The sequence below is a fragment of the Onychomys torridus genome, chromosome 23 (assembly GCF_903995425.1).
Source record: "Onychomys torridus chromosome 23, mOncTor1.1, whole genome shotgun sequence".
NCBI lineage: Eukaryota > Metazoa > Chordata > Mammalia > Rodentia > Cricetidae > Onychomys > Onychomys torridus.
In genome coordinates this window covers 51150032-51165114 of record NC_050465.1, presented here as the reverse complement: position 1 = coordinate 51165114, position 15083 = coordinate 51150032, and the positions used below count along the sequence as shown (strand labels likewise).

General features: G+C 40.4%; 1 protein-coding gene across 1 annotated transcript in view; it reads right to left on the bottom strand.

Annotated features, from left to right (window-relative positions):
• Window positions 1–15083, bottom strand: part of Unc80 (unc-80 homolog, NALCN channel complex subunit) — a 183769-nt gene that overhangs the window by 61528 nt on the left and 107158 nt on the right. Inside the window, 6 exon segments of the mRNA XM_036172708.1 lie at window positions 3472–3603; window positions 4214–4400; window positions 6650–6781; window positions 7339–7520; window positions 10620–10758; window positions 11547–11654. Coding sequence (XP_036028601.1) covers window positions 3472–3603; window positions 4214–4400; window positions 6650–6781; window positions 7339–7520; window positions 10620–10758; window positions 11547–11654 — 880 coding nt within the window.

Sequence of the window (15083 nt, the reverse complement as noted above, 5' to 3'; positions counted from 1 at the left end):
ACCTAGAAAATGGGACCCTAGGAAAGACACAGGGATCACCCAATGACAGAGAAATGGATGAGATCTACATGAACAACCTGGACGACAGTGGGAGTAATGAAGGGCAAGGTTTGAGGGAAAGAAAGCTTAGGGGAGCAGGAGATCCCAGCTGGATCAAGAACAGAAAGGGAGAACAAGGAATAACAGACCATGATAAATGATGACCACATGAGAACAGGAATAGGCAGAGTGCTGGAGAGGTCCCCAGAAATCCACAATGATACATCCTCTGTAGACTGCTGGCAATGGTCGAGAGAAAGCCTGATCTCACCTAGTCTGGTGATCAGATGGCCAAACACCCTAACTGTTGTGCTGGAACTCTCATCCAATAACTGATGGAAGTGGATGCAGAGATCCTCAGCCAGGCCCCAGGTGGAGCTCCAGGAGTCCAATTGTCGAGAAAGAGGAGGGACTGTAAGAGTGTGAATTGTTGAGACCAAGATTGGAGAGGCACAGGGACAAATAGCCAAACTAATGGAAGCACATGAATTATGAACCAAAGGCTGTGGAGCCCCCAGCTGGATCAGGCCCTCTGGATAAGTGAGACAATTGAATAGCTTGAACTGCTTGGGAAGCACCCAGGCAGTGGGACCGGGACCTGTCCTTAGTGCATGAGCTGGCTGTTTGGAACCTTGGGCTTACACAGGGACACTTTGCTCAGCCTGGAAGGAGGGGACTGGACCTGCCTGTACTGAATCCACCAGGTTTAAATGAATCCCCAGGGGAGTCTTGGCCCTGGAGGAGATGGGAATGGAGGGGAGGGGAGGGGAGAATGTGGGGAGTGGGGGCGGGAGGGGGGAGGACAGGGGAACCCATGGCTTATGTGTAAAATTAAAACACAAATATAATAAATTTTAAAAAGGGAAAAAAAAAGGTAGCAAAGTTATTTACCAGCAGATTGATACAAAAATAAAGCCACTTATTATTAATACAAAATAAACATTTTTTTATAGAATATAGAGAATGTCAAGTCTTTGAGTCCTATCTTAATTTCTGTGACTGATGAGATTTTAGAGGTCCTATGAAGTGCTGGAAGACAAAAGCTTATTGTTCTCAATCCTACTTCTCATTAGATGCATACGGGATGCTAACAATGATAGGTGGGTGGGTGGATAGATGACAGACATCTGTCACATTACAAACTGTGTTCACTTTTTTTTTTTTTTTCTTTTTCAAAACAGGGTTTCTCTGTGTAGCCCTGGCTGTCCTGGAACTCACTCTGTAGACCAGGCTGGCCTCTAACTCACAGAGATCCACCTGCCTCTGCCTCCCAAGTGCTGAGATTAAAGGTGTGCACCACTACCACTCAGCTTTTTTTTTTTTTCTTTTTTGACTTTATTGACTTTCAATAAAAAGTGTATAAGGCACTCAAAGAAACAAGAAAAATTCTGTTCATATTCAGGAACAATCACAATCAATAGAAACTGTCCTGGGGATGTTTAGATGTTATGGTGCTTATTAGGCAAAGGTTTTGAGGTAGTTACTATGAAAATGCTATATTTTCATATAAGTGCCATATAAATGAAGGTGATTGTAACCTAAAATAAATGCTACAAAACTGTATTTCATGTGACATATTTTGTCCTTTAACATGGAAGACATAAATCTTAGTTTATTCGTCAATTGCAGGAAGTGAAAATGGGCTAAATTCTCCAAACAAAAGGCAGAATTAGTGCAATGGGCAAAACAAATGAACATGTAAACTTGACTAAAAATCAATCTATGTATAAGAATCATAATATTGCTTCAAAAATACAAACATAAGCATGTGAACAGAACAAAAATGAAAAGAGTTGGAATGGTGAACTTCATGCTAGATGATATATATTTTAAGAGAAAAGCTCTTACTACAGGCAAGGATAGGTATTTTTTGATAAAGACTCATCAAGAAGATTAATCATATGCATATATGCATGTAATTGTATAACTCTAAAAATATAAAGTGAATGAAGGCAGAAGTAAAAGGAGAAAAATAATGTGACAATAATCAATGGAGACTATATAATTTTTCATAAGAAAGCAGCTAGACAGAATTCACAAGGAAAGCAAATATGTAGTAATTACCTTGACTCTAAAACATCAGTCAATCAAATCACAACTCACAGAGGAAATTAAAAGGACTTTGGTATTTATGAGAAGGAAAACAATATATCTCTACTTTTGGAATTCAGCAGGAATAGTGCTTAGAGGGCAATTTATACCTGTGTATATACCCAGCTGTGTATATACTCTGGAACTGAAACTAGTTGATGACAGTACAAGAAATGAAACTGTGGACCAATATCCCTTATGAACACATGGGTGAAAACCCTCAGCAGAGTATTGTCAAATGGTACCTAGAACCATGTAAAAGAAAGGCTGCATACTATGAACAAGACAGTGTATCTTTGGAATGGAAAATAAGCATAGTACAACCTATGAAAAAAGGAATGTAACATACCATGTCAATTAAATGAAGAAGAAAAGCACAGGAGAATTTTAATAGGTGCATAGAAACCATTTGACAAACATAAGATCATTTTCATGATTAAAATATGAAAGCCCTGTGAATCAAAAGGAATTTCCTTCATATTACAAAGACTATTAACTAAAAATTCATGGTTAATACAATAATTGATGGTGAAAGACGAAACGCTTCCTCTTTAGGACTGCTAGTAAGACAAAAATATATATTGTCACTGTTTGTAGTTATATTATCCTTGAAACTTAGCAGGGCTAAGTAGTCAATAACAAGAAATATAAGGAAACTACATTAGAAAAAAAGTGAATAATTTCTGTTTTCAAATGACACATTAGTAACAAAAAGGCTTGTAAGTGAAATTTGAAGAACAAGTTCCTATAAACTCTCAGCAACAACAACAACAACAAAAGGAATAAATTCAACAAAAGAAGTGTAAGCTTTGTAGACCAAAAGTCACACCCATTTTAATAGTATGAATGGACAGATAACCCATGTTCATTGGTCCATTGATTAAGACACATCTGCCTGATGAACCCATCTTAAAAGTCACACAGGAATGCCAAGAGTTCAAGAACAGCTAAAATAATCTTAGAAATGAAAAACAAAGTGTAAGTCAGACCTCTTTCACTTTGCAATTTAAAAACTTAACTAGAAAGCTATAACCAAGACAGCCTGGGGTTGGGATCAAGATAGAGACCGAAACAGATCAGTATCATAGAATCACTCACAATCAAGTGTCTTTTGAAAATAGTGCCAAGAAAATTTAAGGAAGAGCATAATTAGTAATTGATAAATGGGACAACTAGATGCATCAGAGCAAAAAGAATAAAGCTAATATGACAAAAACTTTGAACTCAAAAAATTGCTCACATAACTAAATATAAACTTTAAGCCATAAAGCACTTCTGATATCATAATATATTTTAGAACAAAGTAGTCATGAAGAACAACACGTTGGTCAGAGGACACACCTTCAGCACTGACTGCTGAACGTACGGACCAGACTGACCCTCTGCGGAAGGAGTAGTTCCTGTGTGATGTGCTGGAGGTGCAGGATGGACTCACAGACAGCCGTCGGGATGTCAGATTGGCGACTTCTTCTACTGGCAAGCAGAACGGGGAATGTGAATTTTGGTTTTGTCACCCAGATTTATCATCACTACAAGTAAAGTTGTCCTCCCATTACGTACTGCCACTCAGACCAGAATGCTTAAGTACATACCACATACTTGGAAAGCAAAATGTAGGACTTCTACAGAACAGAAAATGCCTTACAAAATTTCCCACCAAAAAAACGAACAGAGAATCAATGAATTTAGAATGGTTCACTAATCATTTTTTTTTTTTTTTGATAACCACCAGAAAGTTATCTATACTTGGGAAGGTTAAAAGTGGTTAACAGACGAACTCATTTTTACTAAGGAAGACTGAGAGCATGTGCTGTCTTGTGTGTGGTGGACTCAGCTTCCCTGGACCACAAACAATGCCTGACCTTCTATCAGACTGATTTGTTCAAGGTTACTACCACTCTCCAGGGACAGAACAACTCTAACTTTAGAAATAGCATCCATTTCTCTCCTTGTGAGGGAGAGAGACAAGGGAGAGCATTTCACATGGTGTCATCCTTATTTATCTGAAAGCAGGTTCTTTCCCTGTGGCATGTGCCTCCCGCCCCCATAAAATCCCCATTTTAAAAAAAAGGTGTGAAAGCACCTTCTTCCTCAGGCTCTGAGTTGGGGGTGCAGGTGGGCTCATAGCAAGCCTCTTGGGTGATGGGGATGGCAGTAATGAGGCTAGCCTCACGACCGAGGCGTTTCTTCTCTTCTTCCTGTTGTAAGTTCTTTAAGATGTGCTCTGCCCTCTGATGAGAGCGGGACACAGCCCGGGCAGAGAAGGATTTCTATGGAGACACAAAAGCAAGTGCATGGTCACACTTCTTACAGGGTCACAGGCACAAGAGTGATCCAACAAATCACTCAAAGGTGGGAGTTTGCCCTTAGGAAATGATAGGCCATTCATGAGTTAATTCAAATCTATCTATCTATCTATCTATCTATCTATCTATCTATCTATCTATCTATCTATCTATCTATGTATCTACCTACCTACACACACACACACACACACACACACACACACACACACACACACACACTAAATTTCTACAGTTGGTGACTCCCCCCACCCCCACTCATCATTGTTATTTCTCAAGAATGTTTGTAACTTCTGGAAACAATTCTATTTCACATGTTCAGGTGATATCCATTCACGATTTAAACAGGAAAAATAACTTTTATTAAACTGGCTTTAAATAAAGTATGTTTATCATATAAAGTCAACGAAACGGAAAGACAGAACATGCAAAGGAGGAAGAAAGTGACATGCCTCTCAAATAAGCTAGTTATTTACGTGGTGTACTTCATTTTATCACTCAAGTGTTTAGCACAATGTAAATTACATTCATCAGTAAGTACAGCGGCACACTAGAAATACTTTGCAGGAGAATGTTACTGAGTGGAAAGCAGGGCACTATGAAGTTTTACCCAGGTTGAACGTAAAACATGAAGTGAAAAACTTTAAAAACAATCTACCGTTCCACAGGTGAAAGATAGAGACAAAGGAAGAGAAGATGCATCCCATGCAGTGGCTACACCACTCATGCCTTCCTTAGTCATGATGCATGCTGAGGTAGATGCTGAGTGCTGTAGGCGATCAGAGCTCATCAGTGGCCACTAGAGTCTTTCCCTGCCAGTTTGAAGTACAACAGTAAATTCACACCTCTCTGTTGCCCTGCAGTCACTGATGGTTCTAGAGACATCTGGAGCTCTTGGCTTCATTACGGAAGCTCCATTAGGTAGGATACTAACAGGAGATTAATGGTTTACCATGATGCATAGTACAACAGATGAATGGTACAGCAATGAATCACATGGTTAATTTTCAGAGCCAGGTAGCTAATCCAGTCTGCTATAAGACATACTATAGGAATCAGAAATGTATTCAACTAATGTTTTCAAAGATGTGTGAATTAAAACACCAATAATTTATTTTACCATTCAAAGAAGTGATATGAGCTGCAGTCCCCACCCCAATTCCACACACACTGCAAAAAATTATATTGGTGTTCAAAAATTACATTGGTGCTGCAGGCTCAGCTCTGCCTTCCGAGTGCTGGGATTAAAGGCATTCGCCACCACCACCCAGCCCTCTTTCCTGTCTCCCCATACATGTATTTAGTAAATGTGTTGATTAATGATTTTCTTTTGTTCTGAGACTATAGGTGTTCATTAAACTTCTTCCAAGGTATCATTCAGAGTAGCATAAATCTACATTCCTAAACCATGCCACTAATATTTAGTTCAGAATTAGTTATCTCCTATTATCCTTACAGCAAGAGATTAGTTTTGCATTGACAACAGAAAACAAATTTTTGTATAAAGTATAAAAGGTAATGGTGTAATCTTTCTGAAGGCCTTTTAGGAGATAAGTGAAATATATTTAATATATACACACCAAATTATGGAAATTCCATGGGAATTTGTTCATGGACATAATGGTGGGACTGTACTGAGGTGTGTTCCCTTTCTGTTTTTGCTTCATTTTTTTTTTTTTTTTGAGTTTTTAAAAAGCATTGTTGTTAATGTAGAGGTATGCTATTCAATAGATGATAAACATGTATTTTGAAGGCTCATCTATTACAAAAGGCACAGATTTGTGCTTTTTTTTTTCTGTAAATAAACCTAGCTGTATCTGTTACACATGGGAGCGATACATATGAAGACTGTAACTCCTAAGGTTTTGAGTGCTGGTGGCAATGATGATGGTGGTGACAACGACAAAATTAGAAATAAACAAGAAGCAGAAGCTGCTGACACTTTTCTTCTTTCTCTTGCTGGACCCATGTCTTCAACCGCCAGGCAGCTAACAACAAAGAGCAGGGAAAATGTTTCGTTTGCCAGTAAATAAATGCCTGTTTGATTCCTTGACAATAAAACCAAACAGCTTGATAGAAGCTAGCTTCTACAATCCCCGATACTGCGGGCCACTGTGGCTTTCTCTGTCACTGCATTCTCATGACGAGGATGGCCAAATGGTTTCATGCATCCCATGCAAGGTGGAGACATGGGAAAGAAAGGGCCTGGTACTCACAGATTGGTCTTCATTAATGGGGTCCTGGACACTCCCGCTGCACTGAGGGACCCACGGAGGGTCAAACATTGGGACGGATGGCATTCCAAGTACTGGTGAGGGCAGGGTGAAGTTTATGCTGGGAGGTGGGATCTGTTAGTTGACACAGAAGAGTGAGGTGAGGAGGATGGAGTAGAAGCTGGAAAGAGTCCGAGGTAGAAGTAAATACAGCCTTAGTAGGTGTCAAGGGTCTGAGTGGCTTCTTAGAGGCATAAGAAACACCAGAGGAAAGGGCTGTCTTCAAAGACTTTTCTGTTACAGGGCACAGGATAATCCTCTTAGGGCCTCAGTTTACTCATTAGTTAAATAAATGTTTTAACAAGTTGTGCTGATTGCTCTATTCTGCCCTAAACATCTGTATGTGTGTAGCAAGCAAAATGCCTGGACGGTTACAATCCACACTTAGGTGCTTACCCCCAAGTATGGCAATGAGATATTCAGGCTGCTACTGACTTGATTTTCTTGTTCTATATTCTTATATATTCCAATTTGCTGAATCAAATAGAATTATTTGATTATTAGATTATTAAGCTTACTGATATATTCAGAGGGAAGAAGAAGTCTCTGGCTGTACATTGTAAGTCTATGTTTCATGGATTTAAAGAAGCCCCAGGTTGGTTGTGCTGATCCATGTACAGAGCACCTCTCACCTTAAATATCTGCTGTGCTCCCTCCTCCATCCTTGGCCAGACTTGATAGCGAAACCTCCAGAGCGTGTGGAACTTGAGGACGGCATTCAGCCTCTGTACAGTTTCTGCATGGTGGAACTCGGACATCAACATGTCTGACACAGCTTCAGGGACCTTCACCGCACACAGCAGGAACATGGCGGCTAGAGACAGCCAACAATTAATTCATCAGCTGCACATCTTAAGATGTTGCCTTATTTCTAGGGTTGAGGGGATATGGGAACTGCTCCTATCTCTTCACAACTACTCCTGAGGTGAAGAGGCTTGGCCAACAGCAGGGGCCAAAGCTAACAATGTTCCAGCCACTAGAAGCTAAACAGCAAACTTTGTTTGACTGGGACATCTACTAGCTGGTGCCAAAGCAGGGACAGTATGACATTTCAGCAGAATACTCATTCTAAGCAAAGTTTCTTTTGGGTCATGGTGAAAAGGCAGGGCCAGAGAAAGCAATGAAAAAAAGTGATGCAGTGAAATGTGCCATTTAGGAAATGGCTAGACTCTTCAGTGGTGAGCTAAGAACGACACAAGAATACAGACTTTAAAACAACTTCAGTTCTATCAGCTACAGGAGAAGCAAAGTCCATGATGTAGATTCTAATCAGGACACTGGCCCTTCTCAGAGATGGAGGTGCTAAATGTGATTCCATGAATCAGAAGACTTAAAAATCTTAAATGTTGGCAAAAGCTAAATATTAATAAGAGAAATATGGGTGTGGTGGTAGGTTATAGGGCTTGTGAGTGAAGAACACCCCAACAGCACAGATAGAAGGGCCAGTGGCAGGCGTAAGGACATAATCTATACATACTTTCTCTCCCTAGAGCCCCAAACTGTGCTCTGTTGTGCCAACGGAATTGAGGTTGGGTCCTAGCTTTGACACTTCTTTGCTACACGATCTTGGACAAGACTCTTAACCTCGTAGCTTCCATCTCTTCCCTGGAAAATGGCCAGGAAGAACCATGGTGACGAGTGCTCAATAATATCTGACTCCACATTTACTATTCCAGTAAAAGGGAAAGGATGCACAGGAAAGGGCTTTGTGCGTTTGCTGTGAGTCTGAGCCTCTCACGGCTGCCTGAACCATCTTTCCAGCCTGGAAAGAGCCTTGTGAAATGAGAAGGGCACTGAAGTCCTGAAGTGTATCTTATTTTTCTCTAGCAAAGTGATACAAGGCACAGCTGTCTATAGTGCGCTGTCTAAAGGTCTGGGTTGGGTTTTATGGCTCTCTGATTCTCCGTGGGACAAACTTCCACAAGTCCCTTCAACTCTGACTTGAATTTGTTCACCTCTCAGATGAGGTAGTTGTGCCAGGCAATAGGACACACACCTGTAATTCTCAACCATCTTAGCCTACTATCTATGTCAATTTCCACTTTTCAATTTTTAAATGTATTCCACCCTGCTTCAATTTTTAAACACCATGTTTATATTTTACATATTGAAGAGTTCTACTTTAGTCTTCTTACCAAAATAGTTTTCTCATAACAGTCATAAGCTGCCAGCCGACCAAATTGTGTGTGTGTGTGTGTGTGTGTGTTGTGTGTGTGTGTGTGTGTGTGTGTGTGTGTGTGTGTTTTAATAGCAATTCTTTCCTCCATAAAAATCTTAACACCTCCATAAAAATCCCTGAGAAGAATTAGTCTCCTTTGCTTTCATGGCTTTGGAAGTTGAAAGCTCTCATCACTTTTTTTTTGGGGGGGGGGTGTCTTTTTTTTCTGCTGAATTTATTTCTCTAGAACTCTGAAGGTAGAGAAGGCCAGTGCTTCAAGGCCATCTCTGTACTCCTTCATTCTACAGACCCCTTCCCTCAAGAGACACCAGGCACCCATTGCTTCAGCTGCCACAGGCATCATGATGCACACCAGTGACTTATGACTAACTCTAAATGTCACCATTTATTGTTCACTTAAAACCAATCACTACTTTAATTTCTTTATTTTCAGGCTAGAGATGAATCTAGAATCTTGTACACACTAAGTAAGTGCTCCACCAGTGAGCTGCATCTTTAATCCTTAAAGGAGTTTTTTGTTTTGTTTTGTTTTGTTTTGTTGTTGTTGTTGCTGTTGTCAAAGTCTTACCATGTATCTCAGGCTGAACTGGAACTCAATTATCTAACTCAGACTGGCCTCAAACTTAGGATTCTCCTACCTCCAATCTCTTGGGTGATGGAACTGTAGGCGTACATCACCACCACGAAAGTCAGGACTTCAAAAGCCAAACTAATACCATGTTAAGTTAAACAACAGTTATATAACTTGTTGGCTCAAAGCCAACGAGCAATTGTCTACAGTAACTTTAGAAAGTCTACACCTGGGGCTGGAGAGATGGCTCAGTGGTTAAGAGCACTGACTACTCTTCCAGGGGACCCAAGTTTAACTCCCAGCACCTACATGGCAGCTCACAACTATCTGTAACTCTAGTTCCAAGGGGTCTGACACACCAATGCACATAAAAATAATAAATCTTAAAAAAAATGTCTACACCTGTGATAAAACGGTCTGTAGCACCCTGAGTCCCACTCAGCTGTCCAATGCTACAAGCAAGTAGCCCCTCTGTGATACTGCTGGAGTCGTCAAACTCATCTCCTCAAGATTTCTAAACAAATAGAATCTATTTTTACATCTGTGTCATTTTGCCCACACCATTTCCTCTGGGTTAACTCTCTCTCTCTCTCTCTCTCTCTCTCTCTCTCTCTCTCTCTCTCTCTCTCTCTCTCTGTGTGTGTGTGTGTGTGTGTGTGTGTGTGTGTGTGTGTGTGTGTGATTTCCTTATTTTTGAGCCAGCGTCTCATGGAGCCCTGGCTGACCTTGAACTTACTAGGTAGCCAAGGATGATGCTGAGCTTCTGTTCCTCCTGTTTTCCCCTGAGTGGAGGTGGTGCAAGAATGTACTACCTTGCTTGGCTTTATGTGGCACTGAGGACCCAACCCAGGGATCTGTGTATAACAGTCAAGCATTCTATCAAGTGAAGTTCATTTCCAGCCCCAAAGTATTCCATCATAGTCACAGAACACTAATACCCAGAGAGAGAGAGAGCTGATGATCTTGTATTATTGCCAACGGCAGAAACACAATTTGAAGAAAGCCCTGAAAACATGGGTCTGCTTCCCTGAGAAGTACAACACTCTTTAGAGGTCTAGAAACTTCCATTATCCCGACATGGAATTGAAGATGCCTCTTTTTCTGTTTCAATACTGTGGCCATTAGTGGCCACAGGAGCCAGATCTCAGGTAGTGTTTCTTTACCTGCTGCACCTGCCATGTGCTCATCCATGCTGAGAAGCAGTTCCCAGGCAGCGGGCTGGATATCTCCATACATTTCCTCTGTCAGGATTGGAGCTGCTTTGATTAGCAGAGACAAGGGAGCAGGTGACAAGCTCATCACCTGGGGGAGGGGTGCAAATCATGTTTCAAAATCTTTTAAGACAACAATTACTTCTTGAAACTTAAGAACTACTTCCCTTCTCTGGTTCCCTTGGGTGATCTTAAGCTATTTCATAAAACGGGAGAGGATTTAGGTGATGTGGTGTGTAAATCTTATACTTTATTAGTTGAGGCAAGTCGGAAAGAAATATTGATCTTGTAATATTTTCATCACACACACACACAAATGTTTTACAATTCCTCAAAAAATTAACCATGGAGTATGGGAACCTCTACAGGAAAGAAAGAAAGCAACAATCATGGATTTGTCTTCAAAGTTCTGGTAGATTTTTAAAGCTTTCTTTCTTTTATTTTCTCCATGCTAGAAGAGTTCCACTAAAAACCACAGGGTATCTGTAACTTGTAAAGGAGTCCATTTATAAATTTAATTTCTGAAGGCAGCATGAACTTGGATGACATTTCCCTTTGACTGGGCATATGAATGTAGATGGCCTCATTTATAAGCCTGTGGATAGCTATTACATGCTAGTGGGAGATTAGTTCCATCAGAGACAGCAGAGTGTGAGAGGTGCTCATTCAAACTTCTAGGCTTCGTTCTATGGCAACTGGCTGTCTTAGAAAGATGGATTTTTCTCCCATACTTGGTGGTACCTTGCTCACCAGTTAAGAGGGCATTCATACCAACACAGTGCCAGCTTCCATTTTGTGTCCCAAACACTCATTGGCAGGTTATAAGGGAGCTCTTTCCTGTTAATGCCCCATGCATGTTTCTGATCCACGTGCAAATACCTGAAGTCTGATGTACTTCAGCATTCCTGAGTCCTTTTTCCCTTCCAAGTTGACATCTGAAACTCTCTTCTTCAGGGAAGGTGTCCTCAGGCATGACTTATCTGAGCACTAAGAGAAGATGAGGTGCGTATTGAAGATGCTTTTACAAAATTCACAGTGCTTTATTTAGGTCTCCCAATTTCTCCACAGTATACCTTCTAATTGATGGTATAAAGTTTTTTGCACAGACCCAAACTTCCCGAAAATCATTGGTTTTGTTGAGAAAAAGGATATTCTATATGATTCCTATGAAGCATCCCTTTTACCTTGGAAGAAACAAAGGATACAGGTCTGGCATGATCTGACCAAGCTGCAAAGCTAGTTATTTGCAGAATTTGGGAAAGATAAAGATTTCCTGATTTTCATTTCAGGTATGATTATGTTCTGTCAAGTGGTTAAAAAACATTTTAAATAAAGGTTAATCCAGATAAAATAAACTCTATTCTAAGGTGCACGCTGAGGTATGTGATCAGGTGAAAAAAGAAGTATTTCAAGTGTTAGGATACAGCCCATCATCTCAACACGAATTGGACAGGCAATGTGGCTTCTTGGGGGAAAAAAAACATAGAAAACAACAGCTCTTCTTTTCAAACTGTGCCTTCAACATGGCTCCAGAACAGGCTGTTTCATCTACAGGAACAAAGACAAAACAGCACATGCCTCTGATTCCCAAAGTGCCAAAGCCTGCAAGGGTCAGAGCAGTTTGGAGAAGAATTGGTCCTTCCTTGTTTATTAATCCTGACTTTTGATTCCTTCCTGTTTTTTTTCATTCCAGGCTGCACAGGTTCTCACAGAATAAAGCTCATTTATTTTGCCAGGGCCAGGCCAATGAGACACTTTCTTCTTCTATGCCAAGAGAAAAACTAGACATAAGCATTTTTGACAGAGCTTCACAGTGTGATAGATGGAGTTATTTTGAAGAAAAAAAAGTAAATCTATGAGCATGCACATGCCCCAAGAAAGCCTCTTGAAACTCTGACAAAAAAATCCAAGACAATGAATCTGTTATAGGGCTGGTCTGGGACTATCTTTTAACATGAACCTACATAGAAAAGAGGATATCAGAGCTCTACCTGTGTTTTTTAAAGAAAAAGAATAAAAAGCATGGAAATACATGCTTGGAAACATAAAACAATTGGGAAATATACTGTATAAAGGTATACATATGTATATTAAGATATACACACATATATATAATGAAAACCTTTAAAATCATATGTCACTATAGCTTCCCATAGAGATGTAGAGATATATCTTACATCCTTCTGGAAACATTTGTGACATTTAAAATTCCTACCTATGTGCTGTACCTTTCTACTCAAAAATAATACACATGCATTTCAGAATTTCTGGAAAAGACAGAAACTATGAAGAAAACAGAAAACCTTCAAATTTCTAATTTAATGATAGCAATTCCTTCATTCCATTTAGTTTTTCTCCCTTGATGTGTCTTAGCAAAGCTGTGATAGCTTTCTGTATGCAGCACACACTTTTAAACAACCATTTCACTGATTTTTATGCTCCGTATTTTCTGGGGAGTAATGATTTTAGACTTTTACAAGTATATCTCTTTGTTCTCTGACTAGACATTGCATCCTTTTCATGGTTACTTACAAACAATTCTTCTTTCTTTCTTTTTGTTTTTTGTTTTTTGAGACAGGGTTTCTTTGTGTAGCTTTGTGCCTTTCCTGGAACTCACTTTGTAGACCAGGCTGGCCTCCAACTCACAGGTATCCACCTGCCTCTGCCTTCTGAGTGCTGGGATTAAAGGGGTGTGCCACCACTGCCCGGCCCAAACAATTCTTCTTGATTAATTTATAGGACACAATGCTACGCAGTTCAAGGAAAGAAAAGCTGAGTACTTACATTAAACCTAATGTGCTAGAACACACAGACTTGTATTTTATTCTGTCTGCTAGCCCCCTCTGGGACAAGTACATATTGGCAAGTGTGCTGAGGAAGCATGGTGTGTCTGCAGGCTCCATGATACCTAGGGTGTGGGTTTCAGTGGAAGGGGAGGGAATTAGATGGTTTTCACATTAGGGCTACAGGCTGGTCACTGTGTTTGGCTGACTTGATCAGAGTCAGGCAGTAGACACTAGAGATGGGAACATGAGTGAGAGGGACTTAGTACACCGTGTGAGAGTCCTGAGTACCTTTATGGTATGACTCTTGACTCAGTCCTTGAGAACTTTTTTTTTTTTAAATGAAGGAACCTAGGCATTAAATGGAACCAAGGGCTATTTCCCAAGACATCTAGTAGTGGTTTTTGAACAGTTTGAGATCTCAATGGACTAGATGAATGGTTAGAATTAGAAATCAAGCAAGAATCTGTAGAGAAATCTAAGATGAACAAGCCAAGACAAAGGACAGAATTCATCACCAATGGAGAACTGTAATTTAGCTGTTTGTTCTGGAATGGGCATGAACACAGCTATTGTATAACAGAACAACTGTGATCATATGCAAGAGATGCTCATGAGATCGACATGTTAACATTCTCACCTTGAGAGAGGGTAGACACTCAAGGGGCTGGCTTAAGACTCTCATTAGGCACCCTGAAATTACAGGAAAGGGATTTGTGGTGCCCAGGAGAGTTTCTGGTGGTGTAGCTAGCTGTGGGTATATAACTCGTTGGTCCACCAGGCTGGACTTGGATGCAATCCTTCCTTTGGTTTGCTTGCTCCTTCTCTGTATGGAGTGAATAGGTATTTTGTTGTTTCCTCAGGAAAAGTCATCTAACAAGGGCCTGATCCACTACTGACATTGTTCTACCACAGAAGCTGAGGTTGAGAGAGGCAGCCACAGGGCCACAAGAATTCTCAGGATACTGGAGAAGGCTGACTACTGCCATGACATTTGAAGGCAAGGAATTTGTTTCTTTGGCTTATTACTGTTACTACTGAGGCAGTCTGATGTATGCCAGGCTGGCCTCAGACTCACTATGCAGCCAAGGAATATTCTGAATTTCTGATCCTCCTACTTCCATCTCCTGAGTGCTGAGATTACTTGAGTTCACCACTACCACACACAGTATATGAGGTACTACAGATCAAACCCAAGGACTTATGCATGCCAGGGCAAGTACCCTGTATGAGTAAGCCACATCCTCAGTCCTCTTTAGTCCATTATTATATTCTAAACAAAATATGGGCTCAGTGTGGTCCAGAGGTTCTTTACAACTTAACTCTACTGAAGAGAGAAAGGGGTGGAGGGTCGAATAAAAGGCAAATGAGAAAAGTAAAATCCCAAAATTTAGAGAAAAGGCTAAGGGAAGGAGAATAATATTTATTTACTGTGTGTATGTCCTGTGCATAACACCAACAAGGAAAGGTTTCAATGAAGAGATGGTGAAGGTGGTTAGCTTTAACTGTCACCTTTACATGACTTAGACTCACTTGAAACAACAGTCATAATGTGGGATTTTCTACACTGGGTTGGCCTATGGGTATATCTGTGGGTGATTGTCTTAATTCAGTTCATCAATGTGACCAAGAC